This window comes from Antechinus flavipes, chromosome 1 (assembly GCF_016432865.1).
Source record: "Antechinus flavipes isolate AdamAnt ecotype Samford, QLD, Australia chromosome 1, AdamAnt_v2, whole genome shotgun sequence".
Classification (NCBI taxonomy): domain Eukaryota; kingdom Metazoa; phylum Chordata; class Mammalia; order Dasyuromorphia; family Dasyuridae; genus Antechinus; species Antechinus flavipes.
This window is the reverse complement of record NC_067398.1, coordinates 108,419,649-108,440,425: the sequence shown is the minus strand read 5'-3', so window position 1 is coordinate 108,440,425 and position 20,777 is coordinate 108,419,649. Positions and strand designations below refer to the sequence as shown.

Here is a 20,777-nt window from a genome sequence, read left to right as displayed (position 1 = left end):
ATACAAATAGGCCTCTAGAGATATGAAATTTCCCCTTATTACCACTTTGGCTGCATCCCATACATTTTGGTATGATGTCTCATTATTATCGTTTTCTTGGGTGAAGTTATTCATTATGTCTATGATTTGCTGTTTCACCCAATCATTCTTTAGTATGAGATTATTTAGTTTCCAATTATTTTTTGGACTACTTCCCCCTGGTTTTTTGTTGAATGTAATTTTCATTGCATCGTGGTCTGAAAAGGATGCATTTACTATTTCTGCCTTACTGTATATGAGTTTGAGGTTTTTATGTCCTGATATATGGTCAATTTTTGTATAGGTTCCATGAACTGCTGAAAAGAAAGTGTATTCCTTTCTGTCTCCATTACATTTTCTCCAGAGATCTATCATATCTAACTTTTCTAATATTCTATTTACCTCTTTGACTTCTTTCTTATTTATTTTGTGGTTTGATTTATCTAATTCTGAGAGTGCAAGGTTAAGATCTCCCACTATTATAGTTCTACTGTCTATTTCTTCTTGCAGCTCTCTTAATTTCTCTTTTAAGAATTTAGATGCTATACCACTTGGTGCATATATTTTTAATATAGATAGTGCTTCATTATCCATGCTACCCTTTAGCAAGATATAGTGTCCTTCCTTATCTCTTTTAATTAGGTCAATTTTTGCTTTAGTTTGATCTGAGATCAGGATGGCTACCCACTTCACCTGAAGCATAGTAGATTTTGCTCCAACCTTTTACCTTTAACCTGCATGTATCTCCCTGCTTCAGGTGTGTTTCCTGTAAACAACATATTGTAGGATTCTGGCTTTTAATCCATTCTGCTAACCGCTTCCTCTTTATGGGGGAGTTTACCCCGTTCACATTTATGGTTAGAATGACCAATTCTGTATTACTTGCCATCTTGTTAACCCCGGTTTATGCTTTTCTGCCTTCTTTCCCCTTTCCCCCCCTTCCCAGTATTAAGCTTGTGAGCACCAATTGCTTCTCACAGCCCTCCCTTTTTAGTATCCCTCCCCCCGCCTTAGAGTTCCTCCCCCTATCTTACCCCTTTCCCTCCCAGTTCCCGTATTCCCTTCCTCTTAGCTTATTCCTTCCCTTTTCACTTTTCCCTTCTCACTTTTCAATGAGGTGGGAGAAGTTTCACCATAGATTGAATATGTCTTAAGATTTTTCACTTAAAGCCAATTCTGAAGGTAGTAAGATACCCACTATATTCATCCCCCTCCATTCTTTCTCTCAGATATAATAGGTTTCCTATGCCTCTTCATGAGATGTACTACCCCCACTTTACCCTTTTTCTGGTACAATGTCCTTTCCACATCAATTTCTAGAACAAGGTATACATGTATTCTTTATACATCTATATAGTCAAAATATAGTTCCCAAGATTAATCTTTACCTTTTTAGATTTCTCTTGAGTTCTATATTTGTAGATCAAACTTTTTGTTAAGTTCTGGCTTTTTCATCAGAAATAGATGAAATTCGCTTACTTCGTTGAATGTCCATCTTCTTCCCTGGAAAAAGATGCTCATTCTCGCTGGGTAAGTTATTTTTGGTTGCATACCAAGTTCCTTAGCCTTTCGGAATATCATATTCCAGGCCCTTCGATCTTTTAATGTGGATGTTGCCAGATCCTGGGTGATCCTTATTGTGGCTTCTTGATACTTGAATTGGGTTTTTCTAGCCTCTTGCAATATTTTTTCCTTCATCTGAGGGTTCTGGCATTTGGCCACTATATTCCTTGGTGTTTTGATTTTAGGATCCCTTTCAGTGGGTGACCGATGAATCCTTTCAATGTTTATTTTTTCCTCTGTTCCTATGACTTCTGGGCAATTCTCTTTGATAATTTCCTGGAAAATAGTGTCCAGGCTCTTTTTTTCATCATGTTTTTCTGGAAGTCCAATGATTCTCAGATTGTCTCTCCTGGATCTGTTTTCCAGGTCTGTTGTCTTCCCCAGAAGGTATTTCACATTCTTTTCCATTGTTTGATTTTTTTGGATTTGCTTGACTGATTCTTCTTGTCTCCTCGAGTCATTCAATTCCACTTGTTCAATTCTGATTTTCAGTGAAGTATTTTCTTCACTCACTTTTTAAAAATCTTTTTCTAATTGTCCCATTGAGTTCTTTTGTTCTGTGGAATTTTTTTCCATTTCGCCAATTTTGTTTTCCAGTTCACGAAGCCTATTTTTCAAGGATTTTACTTCTTTATCCACTCTCTCTTTAACTTTCTCCAGGCTCTTTTGCCAAGCCTCCCTCTCCTTTTCCCAAGCCTCCCTCTCCTTTTGCCAAGCCTCACTCTGCTTTCCCCATTTTTCTTCTAGCTCCCTTGTGAGAGCCTTTTTAATCACTTCTATGAGGTTCATCTGTGCTGAGGAACAGATGATCTCCTCCTTTGGGGATTCACCTGGGGACTGCCTGTTTTTAGTCTCCTCAGGATTTAGTGTCTGCTCTCTATCTGTGTAGAAGCTGTCAAGGGTTAAAGTCCTCTTCAGCTTCTTGCTCATTCTGTCTAATAATCAAAGACAAACTAGCAAAGAAATAAAGAAAAAACTGGAGTCTTTCTTTGGGGGAGGGGCTGGGTGGTGTAAACGAGCTTCCTCTACAGACTGTGGGGGCAGCAGTGAGGCACTAGCAGGACTGTGTTGCGCCTGCGCTCTGAGGTCCCGGAGCGTGCTGAGTCACTGTGGGGGGGAAGGGGAGGGCGGCCAGGTCCCGAGAGACTCCAGCTGTTTGGGGTTGTATTCTTCAGCCCCGGTGTTTTTAGCTTCTCTGCTGGGCTGCTGACTTGCTGCCGGAGCAAAGTATCCAAACCTGTAGCGAAGCTCTCCCCGCAGAGACGGCTGCGATCACTCCCCACCCCCTCTCCCGTCTGCTCCCGTGCTCTCACTGCCGCTGCCCGCCGCCTGCGCCCGATCTAAAACCGTCCCAGCCCTCCAGTAAAGACAGACCTTTCTTGGCGGATCTCAAGGATGGCTTCTCTTGGTAACTATATGTGGGTTTTTTTTCAGTCAAGCATTAATTCAGAGGCTTGTAATGAAATGGATAGTGAGAGAAAGCGCGGAGCTACACAGCTGTGAGCCTCCTCTCCGCCATCTTAACTGGAAGTCCTCATTTCTTGCTGTCTTAAAATGTCTTTAGCTTCCCCTTGCCCAGTTACATAGTTTTTTAGGAATTATTTTCTGCCTTAAGTTTTTGATTCTCTATTTCTGGTTGGTTGACTTTCTTTTCATAATTTTCATGATTTTCTTAGATTGCTTTTATTTTTTTCCCCTAATTTTTCCTCAGTCTCTATTTTTTGATTTTTAAAGTTCTTTTTAACTTCTTCCAAGAACTTTTTTTATGATTCCTCATTGGAAAAGGATTGTCTTTTTAATCTCCATGATCTTCCTTTGAATATGAACACTGATCTTCTCTATGCTCAAAATAATTATCTATGTTTGGGTTCTTTCTCCTTTGGTTACCCATTTTTATTTATTTATTTTTGTTAGCAGGTATTAGTGTAATCGGATTGTAATCCCCAGGTTAAGGGAATGAAGGCCCAAACCTCACATCTTTCTTACTGTTATTTTCTGCGCTCTATCTTGGGCCCTAATCTTGGCCTATCCCCTCTAACTCTGAAACCATAGCTATGGCTTCCAGTCACATTGCCCTTCCTGCAAATGATCTTAATAAGTAATATAATTAATAAACGTATAATTAACAATTATAATAATAATCTTAATAATTACCCCTCCCCCCTTAATAAGGATCCTTCCTATGGCTGTTAAGTGCCAGCTGTCCTCTTTGCTCTGGTATTAAAAACAGAACTTCTGCTCTCCTGCAAAGGCCCCCAGCCAAGAATGTTCCCCCACTCCTGCACTCACCAGGTCTTTGCTACCTCCGGTTCCTTCAGCCATAGCACGTGGTCAAATCTGGTCAGCACAGTTGTGCTTGGCGTTCCTGGACAGTGAAAGGACCCTCAGCCTGCTCAGAAGTCAGCCCTCCTCCCCACCCCCGGGGAAAGTAGTTTCCTTTTCGCTTGTTGACTCTGCAGAGTTGGCCTGGAGTTTTTGGCCCTTCAGTCAAGGCTAAATCTTCACCCCTTGCCTTTTGGCTCTTCCCTTCGACCTTTTCAAATTGTCTCTGGGGAACTCCTGCTTTACCCCTGCTGCTGCTCTGAGGCAATGTTCTGCCTTTTTCTGTGGAGGAGATTTGGAGAAGCACAAGTTTTCTGGGGCTTCTGCCGGCTCTCCAGAATCCTCATGTTATTTGATTCTTATAATACTTCTGTGAGATAGCTGTTAGCCCCCCATTTATAGATGAAGAAAGTACATAACAGAAAGTAGGAAAGTGACTAATTTTCCCACCTCCTGTGCCCAAGGCAGGATTTGGATTCCTAATCTTCCCAACTCTATAGGTGTCAGTCTGGTCGGTCTGGCCATGGGAGGAAGTATCTTGGGCCTCTGTCCTTGTCAGTTTAATCCTGAGACTTAAGCTTTCTTACCTAATTTTGTTTCTGTTTTTGTCACAGCATAGCTTTCTTATTATTAGCATTTTTGTTGTTGTTTTTGCTATCCAAATTCAGAGGTTTTACCTTTTATTCTGCTTTCTTTTTATGATTGAGTCAGAGTTCTCTAAATGGAAGGAACTTTAGAGCATAAAAAGTCTAATGCACTCCTTTTAAAAAAAGAAGAAACTGAGGTCCAGAGAAATTGTGATTTACTCAAGATAATTATGATGTTCAAGATGATCTTCAAAATAATTAATAGCATAGCCCAGACAAGTCCTCTTGATGCAGTGCCATCCCTCATTTATCATGAGACTAAAGAGAAATTATTTATTTGTTAAGAATTGAGCTTATTTTAAAACTTTCTTCTTGTGAAATGAAAAAAATGTCCTGTCCCAGATAGTATGCCATTTAGGATTTTAAAATTAAGTCTTACAGAATTGTACTAGTCTGTCCTAGTTTACTAGCCAAACATTTACTACATGGCCAATGATTTCTCTATTTAGCTCTCTTAAATTTTGAATAAACTTTATTCATAAAACTCCACATTTTAGTGTGCTTTTTTGAAGATCACTTCATTGCTTCATTAAGTAATACAGAGTAATAATAGATAATATTGACAGGCTGACTTTAACTTTTGGTTTAGTGTGGCAATGATTTACAATATAAATTTACAATTTTAATTTCCAATGTTAATTGTAAATTGTAAATTAAAATTTACAATTTTAATTTAGGCAATGGAATAATTAAATTGAAAAATTATTTTCTAGTCCTTGCCTTATCATTAAATCACTTTCCAATGTTTTGAAGTAATATTGGTAATATTTTGCAACATGTTCTTTCTCACCATTGTCCTTCATGGAATTCTTTGAAAATTATGATTTTTTTTGTGAAATTTGTGATATTTAGATATTTAGCTAGAATATTGACATTAAAAAGATGTATGTTTCAGTGAGAGGCTTGGGGTCATTCAAAATACTAGGTCATTTGTTAAAACATAGTTTGCCTTTCTCTTTTTATTCATTTCTAGACTAGATCATTTTCCATTCATGCTGTCTGACCAAGGTATAAATACAGATGGACCGGTTCTAGAAGTTGTCCTGTAATAGTATTCTAAATTACAGAAATCCTTTGTCTACTTCGAAAGTTAGGATGACCTTTTAAAAGTGATTATGGATCTTATTTAGGAGGTTATGCACAGAGTCTATTTTTGTATATAGAGTTGCTTATAATTTATCTAATTATGACTTCCCTTTGAACACAATACAAATTTTTCAGTAAATTAAAAATGTGTGATTTAATCTGAAAGCCAAATTATTAGTTCATGGTTTGTGATTCAACCTTAATAGATTAAGCTGTTTTGAGTTTTTTTTAATAGATAGATAGATAGATAGTGACTTGTCTAGCATCACACGGCTAGGACCCTTAAATTTAAACATAAAGAAACTTAACGTATGTTAAGTTTCTGAGATCAGATTTGAACTGAAATCCTCCTGACTCCAGGGCTGGTGTTTTTTCTACTGTGCCATCTAGCTGTCCCCAGTTTGATACTTTTTAAGGTAAATATTCATAGAGTTCAGAATTACTTTTTAGAGAGGGAGCAGGAAAACTGGAAGTGCAAAGATTTTAGGACCCATTCTAAATGATTCAAAAGAATTTATTATTATTTTTAAATGACTTTGAAATGTCACTAGATTCTGCCACTTATAGAATCTCTAGTAATTTTGACATTTATTTAAATCTCTTAATTTCTTAACTTGATTATTCTCGTTTACTTTTAACTATGGTTTCAAATATTACGGTCAAAAGATAACAGATTGCATTAATTAAAAATATCATTACCAGGGTTATTAAGCTAAAATCCTATTATTCTCTATTTCTTTTCACTAACTTCTTGTTAATTCTTGTATTGATTTTTTTTTTTTTAATCTTACTTTTGTGTGATCTCTTACATTTCAGTTTTCTCTGAATAATACTTTAGTGCAAGACTAAGGAGTTAAGCCAGATGAGAGGAATAAAGTGGTGACCTAAAGTGGGGCTTAATTTTGACTAATAATTTAATTAGCTAAATGCTTAATCTCTCTTGAGAATATGAAGGAGGTAATAACCTAATTTTAAAAGGAGTATCTCCCATGTAATATTTTTAAGGATGATAGGAAAAATTGAAATGTAAGTAAATATTTAAAATTTATAGATCTCCACGTTTGATTTGATTTAAAGTTCTTGCCTAAATTCTTACATTGACCAGCTATGGATTATACAATAATGTGACATCATTTATATTTGTCTTAATAAATTTTCATTTAGTTATCATTTTTATTAGTTTATATCTCATGATGTTTCTAAAATACAAGGTTTAATTTTCAGTTAAGTAGATTGATAAGTAACATTGTTTTTTATTTTTTGTCCCCCAGAAATTTCTATTTAATGTAAATTTTATTTAGTTCAATCTTCTATCTCTTTGAATGAGAGTGAAGGTGCATAAGTAAGCTAAGTGTTTAGTAACAATGTCTGTTACATGATAAATACTTAAGGGGAGGACAAGATTTTTCAAGCACCCACTATATGTCAGGTACTATGGTAAACTCTTTACAGATATATCAAAAAACCTTTGGAGGCTGCTACTACTATAATCCCCATTTTAAAGCTGAAAAAGCTGAGATCAGAAGGGTTTGACTGACTTACTTAGGTTACATAGTTATTAAATATCCCAAAGCACATTTGAATTCTAATCACATCTTCTTGACTTCAGACCCACTACTCTATTCATTAGCTATATCATAGAAACCAATTCGCATTTTTCATTTTCTCTGTGAAATTAGCCTCCCCACCCCCATTTAGCCAAGAAATACAAAATTTGGCTATAATCTTTAGCTTATACTTAAAAATACTTTAGCTTATACTTATTAAAATATATATAAAATTTCTTTCACATGTACTTACTAAGGAGAATGATTAATACCATAAGTAAGCTATGAAATTAACCATTAGTCAATGTGTGTTCATGGCCTGATCTTAATATAATGTAATAATTGTAGCCTAATTACATGTCAATTAGATTATTAATATATAAATTTCTATCTTTATAGGAAATGAAAATATTTCCTATAGGCAGGTGCTTATTCACTCTGATAACTAGCACGCACCATCCAAGGTTGCCCTGATTATAAAAATAGATAATAGATATAAAATACTTTATAAACCTCAAAATGCTAATGAAATATTAGGTATTATTTAACTACCACTGAGGGAGTAGTAAAAGATAAAAAAAGTTGACTAGGAAGAGTAGAAGAAAGGTACATTCTTGGTAAATATAGGATGGAATACTATGCTGCTCAATAAAATTTTTTTGGCTTAATTCTTTTGCTCTTTATAAGGCTGCCTTTAGTTATAACCCCAACCACTTGCTAGTAGGAAAAGTAAATTTATACATTATGAAATGAACCATTAATACATATTCTTATTGACTCAAACTTATCTCTTCCAACCTAGATTTGGATAGTTGAACAAATTCCTTATTTTACTCTGATGGAAACCACAACATAGAAACTCATCTCTAATGCTTTATGTCCTTAGAAGTTGCCACACTATGAAAAAGTAGAATCCACAATTAAAAAAAAAAATGTATCAAGTGGAATTCTTATTCTGTATAATGAAATGCATAAACCAGGTAATTGCCCACATTTACTATCTAGCCAAATGCATTTATTGTACTCTGCAGAGCAATAAAGAAGTTTTATTGTATAGTGAAAGTGTGATAATGAATGCATGTAATAAACAATCATTTTCATTTTAGTCATAGTGGCAAAATTCACCAGACAGAAGTTTAGAATTCCACTGGTCCCTTTGCTTCTTCTGCTTCATCCCTTGTAAGAGTTATTTTAAAGGACAACTACAAACAAATAAGTGGAATGTAGATGTTTGGGTGCTTTGATGAATAGAACTTTTCCTTCATGAATAAACAATTGCAATTAAAATGATGAAAAAGGTTTTTTTTTTTTTAATTCTTACAATTTTTTATGTGTAGCAAGTGATGTGGGCCTCCTTAGTCTTCTTCATTACTAACAATTGCAACAGCTTCAACAACTTCACCAATTGCAACAGCTGATTGCTGCTGTACAGCAGTTGGCACAACACTATTTTTATTTTAATTTTTCTTCTGCTTTATCAAACATTGTAAGGAATTCAGATTTCTAGATTTGTCTGAAATTTTATCACAAACTAGAATAATGAAAAAAGTATTAGTCCTTTTGAATTATCTAAAAACTATTTATTAGTGTATTCCTCCTCATGGCTTCTCCCATTGGCTAATTCATATATATGAAGTATATATACACAGTTTTTCCTTTGCTGTGCCTATAATTCTAATGAGTCTTACTTACCTAGCCACAACTTTTTATTTTGGGATAGGGATGGCCTGTAAAAGGAATGGACTGGTGGACAAACTTTAAAGCCAAAACTTAAAGGGTATAGATATCTATTTTAGTCTTTTAGTCAGTCCATCAAGCCTGCTCCAAAGCATCTTAGCCTCTGCCTGACCACTTTTAGGTGTCAATACATCATCAGTAGGATGGTTGGTTGGTTGAGAAATATCTCTATCTTCCCCACTGGACTGAGATATGCCCCACTGGACTGAGAATGGAGCCCTTACTCTTGTCACAGAGTTCAATCTAAAAAGTGTCACTCTCTTCCTCTGCTTTCCTCCACAGGACAAAATTTTCTCAGGAGAGGGAAAATTCTTTGCAGAGGTGAGAGGGAACATGGTCTTGCAACTAGAGGTTACCATCATGGCTGTATCAAGAATGAGTAATGTCAGCTGTAGCTTATTTCTTTTTCAACATCTCCTAAACTAGTAGATAAGCAGAATGCTATGGATTTGCCTCGATTTCAGCAAAGCTTTTAGCCAAGTATCCCATACTATTTTTGTAGAAAAAATAGAGAATTAAAAATTCATTGTAATGATAGTGATTAGTAGGATTCAGATTCAAAGAGTAGTTATTAATGGTTCAGTGTCAACCTGACAGTGGAGAATACCAGGTATCTGACTTTGGCTATTTTAAATTTTTGTTAAGTTCCTTCGATAAAGGCATAAATGGTGTGTTAATCAAATTTTCAGGTGACACAGGACTAGGAGGGATAGTTAATACACTGGATGGTAGAACCAAAATAAAATGTGAGAGGCATAGATAGGTAACAGTCATATAGAAAAGGATCTTGGGGTTTTGCAGAACTTAAAGCTCCATGTGAATCAACAATGTGACTCATATGGAGCCAAAAAAAAAAGCCAATGCAATCTTGATCTTTTTAGAAGGGTTGTAGTTTTCATGAACAAGGAGGCTGTAATCCTTTTGTCAGGAGTACTGTGTTAAGTTATTGGCAGTATAATTTAAGATTAATATTGATAAGCTGAAGACTATCCAAGGAAGGAATATCAAATGCAGAAAAACCTTGAGCTCATGACATATTTGATTTAAGAAACTAGATATGCTTTACCTGGATAAAACAGTGGGAATAATAGTTGCATGCAAGTATTTGGACCGCTATTGTTTAAAGAAAAATAGTTTATTCTGTTGGTTCAAGAGGGCAAAACCAAGATCCGTGTATAAAAAAAGAGGCCAATTTAGTCTTTATTTTTAAGAAAACCATCATAACAATCAGAGTGGTCCAATAGTAGAAAGTCTTTTTGTCTTCCAAGGTGATATTCCCTATTTGGAAGTTTTCTGGTAGAGGCTAGTTGCTCTTTTATATATTATAGTCTGTTATATATTATCTTTATCATTAGAAGATTTGGTCACTGAGGTCCTTTCTAGTTCTCAAGTCCTTAAATTCTCTGATTTAGGACTGGACAGATCTTAAAGATCATTTTGTTTAAATTTAATTTTGAGAAACTAAGAATTGTTCTAACTTACACTAAATTATCCTGTTGGTAGAGCCTGGATTTAAGTTCAGTGGTCTTTGCCTAAATCAAGCTTTTTATTTGTTGACCATTCTGTTATCTTCACTCTATCCTTTTGTTCACTCCATAAGGAAAAGTGAAATAGTCTTCTATCTTTACTGGTTTCATTCCTTCATGGGTGCTGATATTGATGATCCAGTAGTGCATTCTTTACTATTGTTCTGTGACCCATAAGAGAATTGCATGAATTTGATGTTTCTCAGGCTTTCAGTGTTAATCCTTGGAACATAAGATCTATGGGCAGAAAAACTACAAATGCAAACTTGTGAAATACAACAGAAACAAACCTGTAGAGGACTTAGAATTCATTTAGCCCAGTCTCATCATTTGATAGAAGAAACTGAAGTCCACAGGCGATTTCTCCAAATTGACCCAGCAAAAGCCTGGATCACCTGCCATTTTAGGTCCAGTGCCCTTTCCTCTCTGCATTGCTATCTTTTTTTAGTTTTGTTTATTAGCCATTTCTCAGAAGTACAGATTTGAAATCATAGGGACTGTTCAATCTTGGGAACCTATGGGTGGTATTGGCCCTGTTTAGGATTCCCTATAGGAACATTAGGATTTGGCTTTTCTCTATGTCTCCATACAGAAAAACGAAAAATCCCCTCAGTTCTCATGACCCTCAAGTAGGATAGATTCTGTTTAACCTGACAAAACAAAACAAATATCCATCAAGAATTCATACTCGATATAACTACCCTTCTCTCTCTAAGTAGCAGGAACCTCTACTAGCCTTATATTATTACTTTGGCTGCAATTCTCCCAATATTTTCCTTCCCTCAGGACCTGCACAACAGCAGTTAAGAGATCGATTCAAAGAGGTGATTCTCATGTGAAAACTTGTCATTCAATGTTATAAATCATGTCAACTGATTTCTAGATGAAATTGGCCTAGTGTTTTGAGGTCAGTGATGGCATCGCTACTTTCTTGAATCAGTTTTGTGCAGTTTTTCCCCCTTCAGGGTCATATTGGCAAGACTAGGTAGAAAATAGCAGACACAACTAGTTTGGATTTTCTTAGGTTAAGAAAAAGTAAGGGTGATAGAGAGTGCTTATTAGCAAATAAATAAATAAAGTCTTTGGGGATGAAAGCAAATAAGTAGTTAATGATGCTGTTGTTCATCAGAAAACTGTTTTTCTCAATTGAATAAATCATTCAGAAGTTCAGACATCATTTTTGGCTTGCAAAAGAATATTTACTATTTTACTTCTCATCTTTCTGTATTAATTATAGTGATTAGTTAACAGTGACATTGTGGGACTTAATGATAGAGAGGTAAAAGTCACAATTCATTCTCCTCTTTTTCCTCTTTCTTCCTCCCCCCTCTCTCATTTCATAATAAAGAGACTTTAATGAAAGTGAGAGAACATTCCACATAACTCTGAGCTATATTCATACATAACTTCTTGATTGAGAACAAATGCCTCATTAATCTTAAATGTTTCAACTAGGAAACACTAGTAATGTCAAGAAGAATGATGACTGACATTATGGGGAGCAAAATGTACTGTATGATATAGAATATATTTACTTTTAGTCATTGTGCTAAAAAAAATAAACCCTTACTATTGAAGAAAAGAGATACTGGAAGAGAATGAAAGAAAAAAGCTCTAGGAAGACAAATGTTATAATAACATCTGAAATTTACCTAGTTCTTTTAAGATTTCACAGCTCTTTAGCCCCACAACAACTCTGTAAAATTAATACCATTATCTCCATTTTACTAGTAGGAAATTGAAGATCATGAAGTTGTGACTCACTCGTGCTCACTTAAATGCCAGATTCTGGACTAAACTCTACAGTCCACCTTGTAAATTGAGGTGTCTTTTCCACTATGTTATGCTGCCTTTTCAAATTAATATACTCAGCAAAAGTGGTAGCATCATTTTCAAGGCAAATACATGTATTTTATCTCTTTACCTTTCTCTTTATTATTATGAACAAGGAATAAAATAACAAAGTTAAGGATGCCGCTGTGATATCATAGAAAAAATACTGGATTTCGAATCAGAGGATCTAGATTTGAATACAAATTATACCTTGTACTCATCATTGTTAACTTTTGTAACAGGCCTTTACCTGCCTCAGTCAATTTTGCATCTCACAAATGAGGCAGTTGCTTTACATGCTCTCTAAGCTCTTTCTTTTACAGTTCCAGATGCTATAATTCTATAATGCTCATATATTCATATCTAGGAATATTTATTTCCTTATGAATTACATGAAAGGACACTTTTATTCAACTTCAGACCTTTAAGCTTTATTTAGGGAACTGGATGTATGTAGATAATCCAGAACCAGTTATTAAATAGACTAACTCTCCTTGCCCATTCCACACATTCCTTGATTGCTTCTTATTGCTAATACCGTTTTTGTACCAAGGAAGCAAAAGTTAAATTTATTGTTGGTTTAAGCAGAGCATGATGAAGGTGATGATTCCAAGATTTTGCAAAGGGTGTTTCTTTAGTAATTCTAATTCTCTCCTTGTTTTATGCTTACTTGTGCATTGAGTTTTTTTCCCCACTAGCCATATTCTATTAGAAGGAAGCAAATGTAATCTAAAAATCACAGAATTTAGAGCAGAAAATTATCTCATTTATGTTCTAACCCAAGGCATTTTTGAAAAAGCCTAAGACCTTAAATCCAAGAGTCTTGTGGTCAACAGTATTTCCAGCACATTCATAGCCATCGTTCTGGGAAGGAGCCCTTGTGAACACACAGCTTGGTCACTGTTCACATAAGGGCCACAGTTATAGCTACTGACAGCAAAGGCCTTTCTCCTGATTATTTATAGAATTGTTGTTTTTCATTATAATTAACAAAGTTAACCACTATATGCCTGAAAGTTTGTTCTGTAGGCCTTTTTTTTTTTTTTTTTTTTAGGCAAACTATTAGCAACTGTGGTTTTCTTGGATCAAAAGTTCTTGGTAGTTTTCTTGTATTATTTCTTACATTATGGTATTTAGGTTTTTGACCTGTCATGTTCTTCTGAGAGACTTTTGAACCTTAACTTATATTTACTTATTCTATCTTGCAGATCAATATATTTTGTGTGCATAGAGATCATGTGTTCTTTTAAATGTTCTTGCTGATTCCCAATCTCATTTCTTATCACTTAGGATTCAAGTCATTTCTTATCACTTAGGATTCAAGTTTTTGTATATTGCCCATTATTTTTGTTATGTAGGCCATACATTCTGTTTTCACAATTCTCATTTCTCTCTTAAACTTTATGGGAAATCCTTTTTTGATTCCGTGCTCTATTGGCAATCCACAGCCATCTGTCTCATCAAATATTGATTAAAATTTCATTTTTCTTGCAATATTTATTCAAAGAAGTTGAGACTCATTTAGATGGCTATCATACCTTCTTTGTTAATAGCTTCTCTGTTCATTTATCTGTATGTGCCCAATTTTTAAATGTTTTTTTCTTGCTGAAATCTTTGATAATTTCTAGGTTTTAAAAAAACTTTTTATTCCTATTTTCTCACTTCTTGGCTTCTTTCCTTTAGATGGCAAGTCTTCAGAGAGCTGAACCTCAAAGTTATTTCATCTTCTTTCCAAGTTTGAGACTTTTCATTTATTTGACCTTAGTCCCTGCCTCAAGTGACTTCTGTGAGGATAGAACTGGCCTTAGCTGCCTTCTAGTCTTCTTTACTTCAAATTTAGAATAAGGCTAAAAGGAGGAGTACAAGGAGTAATAGGATTAGGCTAAGGGATCCTTGATGGTGTAGTATGGATGGAAGGGGATTTTGTCTTGAGTCTGGGTTGATACCTGAAGGGTTGTTGGAGCCCGTTTCACGGAGGAAAAGGAGGTGAACAATGTCTAGTGCTATAATGATGACGGGGAGGATAAAGTGGAATGCAAAGAATCGGGTGAGGGTGGCTTTATCTGCTGCGAAACCTCCTCAGATTCATTCTGCCGTGGTGCTGATGTAGGGGATGGCTGATAGGAGATTAGTAATTAGGGTAGCACCTCAGAATGATATTTGGCCTCAGGGAAGGACATACCCTACAAATGCAGTTGCTATAACAGTCAGAAGCAGGATTACCCCAATGTTTCATGTTTCTTTGTAGAGGTAGGATCCGAAGTAGATTCCTCGGCCAACATGTAGGAAGAGACATATGAAAAATATTGATGCTCCATTAGCATGGGTTAGTCAACTGTGGTTGACATCACGGCAGATGTGGGCGATCAAGGAGAAGGCAGTTAGGATGTCTGAGGTATTGCGAGAAATAGGCCTGTAAGGATTTGAATAATTAGGCAGACTCCTAGTAGAGACCCAAAGTTTCATCAGGCAGAAATGTTAGATGGTGTAGAGAGATCGATGAATGAGTGGTTGATAATTTTTATAAGGGGGGTGAGTTTTATGTAGATTGGTCATTAGTTTTTGTAGTTGAATTACAATAATGGTTTTTCATGCCATAGGCTATGGTTGGAGTCCATATTAAAACTATTATGGAAATGATGATAATTTTGTTATTGTCTCTGTTATCAATTTTTGGGTTTGTTGCTTTTGCTTTTAAGCCTTCTCCTGTGTACGGGGGTTTAAGTCTTGTGATTAGTGGGGGTTTTCCTTTCTTTCCCCTCAAACACATTAGCTTCTTGCCCCAAGTCCCTTTTCTTTAGTTCTCTGAATAAGTGCTGCTATTTATTAAATGCCTGCTATGTGCCTAGCAGTGTGCAAACTAAGACATAGAGAGGGTAAAGGATTAGCTAAGTCACACAGTAAGTATCTGAGGCCAGATTTTAACTCAAGTTCTCTGACTAGGAAATTTGAGGATCTTCCCCACCCAGACTGATTCTTTTGTGAAGGCAAAGTAGACAATCTTTTACCTTTATTCTTAATTGACTTTTACCTACTGATTGGGTGCTGTCTCAGACAAATTAAGAACTGGGAAAACTCTTAGCTTAAAAAGGCCAGAGCCTCTCCACTCATCCTGAACTGTGTCTTACCACTAGGCACTGATGATTCTAGAGCAGAGAATGGGGCTGATGATTTTGCACAGCCCTCTTCACTTAGACCCAGTTCATTTGCAAGTCAAGACATACTCCTCCTAATGTCTTTGGTCTGAGAACAAAGAATAAACAGCAGTTGAGCCATCAGCTGCCTGGCAGTCGTAGTTTCATGGTCAAAACCTTCTCCTCTTTGTGTCTAGTCTACTGCAGTGGCCTTCTGATTGGTCTCCCTGCCTCAAGTCTCTCCTTCCTCCAGTCCATCCTCCACTTGGCTCTCAATTTGTCCTTCCTAAAGCATAGATCTGCCTGTGTGTTACCCCACTATTCAGTAAAGTCAAACCGCTCTTTATTACTGTTTTTTTTTAAAGTTTTTCCCTTGGTGATAACAGGTCATAATCTTTTCCATACTTTAGTATAGCCATCTCGTATGTTACTGTGTCCAACTGACTTTTTACTTTTAGCTAGTTTGTATTTTTTGCAGTAGATTTATGCCTGAAGTCTCTATTCACATACACATGTAGGAAAATTTCTATAGCATCTGCCAGAATTTGTCTTTTATTGGCAAAACCTCTAGGAACTTACCCCCTTTTTATCACAGCAGAGCTAATGTAAAGAAGAAAAATAGTATATCAGAATCACTGCCTTGTGCTACTGTGGTATCTGCAAAGAATCCTGCAGTAACAGTTGGGGATCTGTAACATAGCAGATAATGAGTTCCTCATTTCTCTTTCAAGTCATATATTATACTTTTAATCTTTTATTATTTAGTAATTGGAATGGTTTGAGATTTCTTAAGATACTAGTCAAATATGCTTTCTTATTCTACTTGTAAGAAGCAAAATTGATTTGGGTTTTATTGTTAGCCTTATCAGTATTCTTGATTCTAATAACCTCAGTTGGCTTCATAATGTAAATTTGAAGTTGGTGATAGAAAATCTTTTTTTTTTCCTTCTCCAAATTTTCTACTTAAACTGAGGTTTTTTGGTTGTTTTCTCTAGCCAAAATCATTCACCTGTTTCATTTTCTATGTGACTTTAGTATCAACATAGGCAGTATACCAAAAAAAAAAATGTAGTTGAATGCTTGGGGGACACTTCAAATGCATACAAATATATGTCAAATATTATTGAATATTTAAGTTTTCTGCCTTTAGTGGCCTTTTTCTTTTGTCTCTTTAGCATCACAACCTTTGTGCAAAGAAAAGCTATGTGGTTTTAAAATACATTATAAATTAACTTGAAAAATTAGAGAGAAACCTAACAAATTCAGATAAAATGATTAAACCCCAGTTAGAAATGACCTTCTTGAGGGATAAAGGAATTTTAACATATACAACATGGAGCACAGTAGACTAGGGAAGGTATAAAAAAACTGAGCAGATGTGATTGAAATTAAAGATGAGAAGAGGTAACTTAGACTTATAATTCACATTTATCCCACTCAATAGAAAACAAAGAATTGATCTTTGTATGCCTACTTCTTTATCAGTGTACTTTATGGGGTTGAAGAAATAATGTTCAATACAAATACTCATAGCAATGGGGTAGAAAAGTAGATGAGTATAAGCTTTAGATACATAAAAGACAAAGCAATATCTATCTTTCTATCTATGTCTGTCTATCTCCATCCATCCATTTATCTACCTATCTGCCTCTCTCTCTCTCTCTCTCTCTCTCTCTCTCTCTCTCTCTCTCTCTGTATATATATCTATATATATGTGTGTGTATGTCTTTTTCGGGAAAGAAATAAAAATTCAGCATTCTGTAGTATATTCTGTAAATATCTAGAAAATGGTGCTTACTTGTTATTTGTCCAGATCTTATTTTTATTAGTATGAGAAAATTCTAGTGCAAGAACTTCTTAGAACTCTACTTTTCAACACGTATCTACAACTCAAGACACCTTGAGCACTGAAAAGTTATGTGGCTTACTTGTCTTGGCTTATTTGTTCATGGCAGGACTGGAATGTTGGTGTTTTATATTGCCTTGCACATCATATATATCAACTAGGAAAAGTCATCTGAATCATATTTTGCCCTCAAAAATAGCATTAACTAAAAGCTTGCTTTAAACCCTCTCCCAAATTGACAAAAATGGGCATGTATATCAAGAGGAAGACTACTAATCCCTTCCTTATTTTTTATCTGTCTTCCAACTCTGGGTAAAAAGGCCCTGAAATTGGAATGGGGGAGGCCTGAGGAAGTCTTTAGTGCCAGTGAAGATGTTCTTTGCCTTTTTGTATCAAAGGATCTCTAGGACCCTTTGTAAGTCTTTTGTGATTTATGAACTCTTCTTAGAAAATGTTTTTTTTTTTTTTTTAAATCTTAACAAAAAAACTTGCTAAATTTCTGTTAGAGTGAAAATAATGACGTGTTTTTTTTTTCTCCATCCAAGTTCACAAATCCCTTGATATCTGTTCATGGTTTGTGGACCTCATCCAGGTTATGAATGGCTCACTTTAGGCAATGATGGCTAAATGCTATATAAAATGTGGGGGTTTGTATCATTTAAGACTTTCCAGGAGGAGTCTCCAGGATGATTTAATATTTCCCCTCATATTAGCAATTTTAAATGCTTCTCGAATTATAAAAGAAATATATTAATTCTGTGTTTTCTGATAGAATATTCTGATAGAATAAAATTAGAATTTTATCCATTCTTATACAGGCAACATTGATCATTTTGAGAGCTTGGAGGGAGGGATGTTAGACTAAGGACTTTGTTAAGTAGGTTTTTCACTTTTAAATGATTTTTTTATAAATACCTAACCTGACAAATTATATTTACATAACATAGTATCTTATATTTGTCTAACATGGATTTCTCTTCCTTTTTTCCCCTCCTCTTCTCTGTCCCCCAACCCAGGAATGTTGTCTTTGTAATTTGAGAGGTGGTGCACTCAAGCAAACCAAGAACAAGAAGTAAGTGGTAAATCTTACCCTTATGTTAAGTTTCTTTCTTGCCTAAAGGGAATTTAAAAAGGAATTGGGAAGGCATTTTGTTTTACCATTCACTTTGTCATTATTAAATTTATGGTTTCAAAGCTTTTTGCCTACTACTGAATTGAAAGTTAAATGCATTTTTCCTATAACAGCTATTGAAATAAATTTCACTACTGTTAAAGAAGGCAATACAAATTTTTGTGTGTGTTAAATGCCTATAATGACTTCCTCTCTTCTCCCAACCCCCACTCAAACTTTCTACTTCCTCCCTCTAAATCCTGAATATTGACAATGTAGTGTAGGCAATTTTTCATTTATTTTGACTTTAACTTATTATTACCTTGACTTAAAAAAAAAACAACCAACCAAACAAACCCAACATAATCCAATCTACAATATGTCCAGGTTTCATCAAAAGGCCCTTCATTAATGATGATGTCAAATATCTGTCCTATTATGTAATTTACCAGATCAGAAGAAAGTAATCTGTTAAACTCAGATAAATGTTATCAATCATGATCACAAAAATATAGATATCATGTCTTTAAAATTAGTAAGCCAAAGAGTAGTTCTCATTAATAGTTAATAAAATAGTTAATAAAAAAAAGTTCATTAGTATTTAAGAGTTAAAAGGCACAACATAAAGAATATTGAGGAAAATTACTGAATGATTCCATATTGACTATTTTATGGAAGAAAAAAAATTATTTTTGATTCTTTCTTCAACCTATTTCTCAGTGATTCTTACATCTTTCTGTTACAATTTTTATAAATGTGAGGATAAACAATATTTGCATGGTCAATGTGTTCTAATTGAAAGAAAAAATAAAATTATTTGAAATAACAAATTGATTGCTTTTTATTGACTGAATCTTTAAGTGGATATATGTAAATTCTCCCAGTTCATTTGTATACATGAATCTAAATTATCATGCATTGTATAACATTTGTACTTTCTTTATTGACAAGATTTATACGATCGAAGCATAAATTATATAAATTTAAATTAAAAGTTCTAACTTTAAACTTTAGAAATAGTATGAAAACCTTTGCTTTGTGCAAAGGAAGATAGCTATATATCCTCTTTTCTCCCAGAAACCAAAGAAAACTGTACTTTTCTGTAACATTGAAAATTTAGTAATTCAATAAGTAAACATTTATCAAATGCTTACATATTTGCTAGGCTCTGTGCTTAAGAGTTGGGATTAGATTAGAGTTGGAAGGATTTCTTGATAGTTACAAAACCTTTGAATCTTGATGAATAAGGCTGATCTACATTTAGTTGGACCTTATAACAGCAGTTCAGTGACTTTGAACACTGAAGAATTTTCCCCAAAATATGTAGTGTGTTTGTGTGTGTGTTTGTGCGCATATGCACGCGCACGCATTTATGTGTGCATGTTTGTGTTTGCTTAGTCTTGTTGGGGAGATGAAGGTTATGACTCTGGAAAATCTTGCTTAAGGGTTTTGTAAAGTCTTTCTTGAAGACTTTATGACTTTATGAATATAAAGTTAAATCTTCTAGGTTCTTGTCAAAAACAAAGGAATAGATAAATTTTACTTTTCCTTTCACTCTAAGAATTTATGATTCTGTCTTAGAATTTTTATGAGAACTAAATATTTAATTAAACAAATAATCAATGAATCTCCTTAGGAAATTTTCTGACACTTTACTGTATTTTATGGCATGTAGGGTTTATGTTTAAACTGCTCAATTGACACCATTTTATTCTTTAAATTCATATGTGGTTAAAATAATGAGGGACATGCATATTAAATATTGGTAGATGCCAGATTAAGTAGAAAAATGGATTTCATTATTTTTTCAACTTAAATTGTAAAAGAGCCTCTGCCATGGAGATAAGGTGCTTAATCCGCACAACTTCTATTTATTTAATTAATGAGTGTTTACTGCATATGATAATTCTCATCAAAATTCTTCTATACCAAAAGAATCAGGTTTGTGAATTCACAAAACAACCTCACCTAAAATGCATTCAGGTTTAGTGTTTTTTTCCCATATTTAGTGTTACCTCAGTTTCAAAATTGTGATTATTTGTTCAAGGGTTGAACGTGGTTTGGGGTAAACTCAAATTTAAGACACATCTTATTCTTGTGTTCCCAAGAAAACAAGGAGAGTAAAAGGCAGAAATGCTTTTTTTCTGCCCGTGAGAAGACCTTAAGTTGTTTAAACTGGTCAGGTAAGGAAGTCAGCTAAACTTTATTATAATGGCTTTATTCTTTTTATTATTATTAATTCGCTATTATTTTTATAGGTGGGCCCATGTAATGTGTGCAGTTGCAATCCCAGAAGTTCGATTTGTTAATGTCACAGAAAGGACACCAATAGACATTAGCAGAATACCTTTACAGAGGTTAAAATTGGTAAGTAGAAAAGCTTCATGTATAAATGATATTGTCTCAA

The 20,777-nt window shown here is 34.7% G+C and overlaps 1 protein-coding gene across 1 annotated transcript in view; it reads left to right on the top strand.

Moving 5' to 3' along the window:
• KDM4C (lysine demethylase 4C) overlaps nt 1-20,777 on the top strand; it is a 437,566-nt gene that overhangs the window by 276,523 nt on the left and 140,266 nt on the right. The window contains exons 16-17 of the mRNA XM_051987536.1: nt 18,276-18,331; nt 20,629-20,737. Of these exons, the coding sequence (XP_051843496.1) occupies nt 18,276-18,331; nt 20,629-20,737 (165 nt within the window). The remainder of the gene's footprint in view (nt 1-18,275; nt 18,332-20,628; nt 20,738-20,777) is intronic.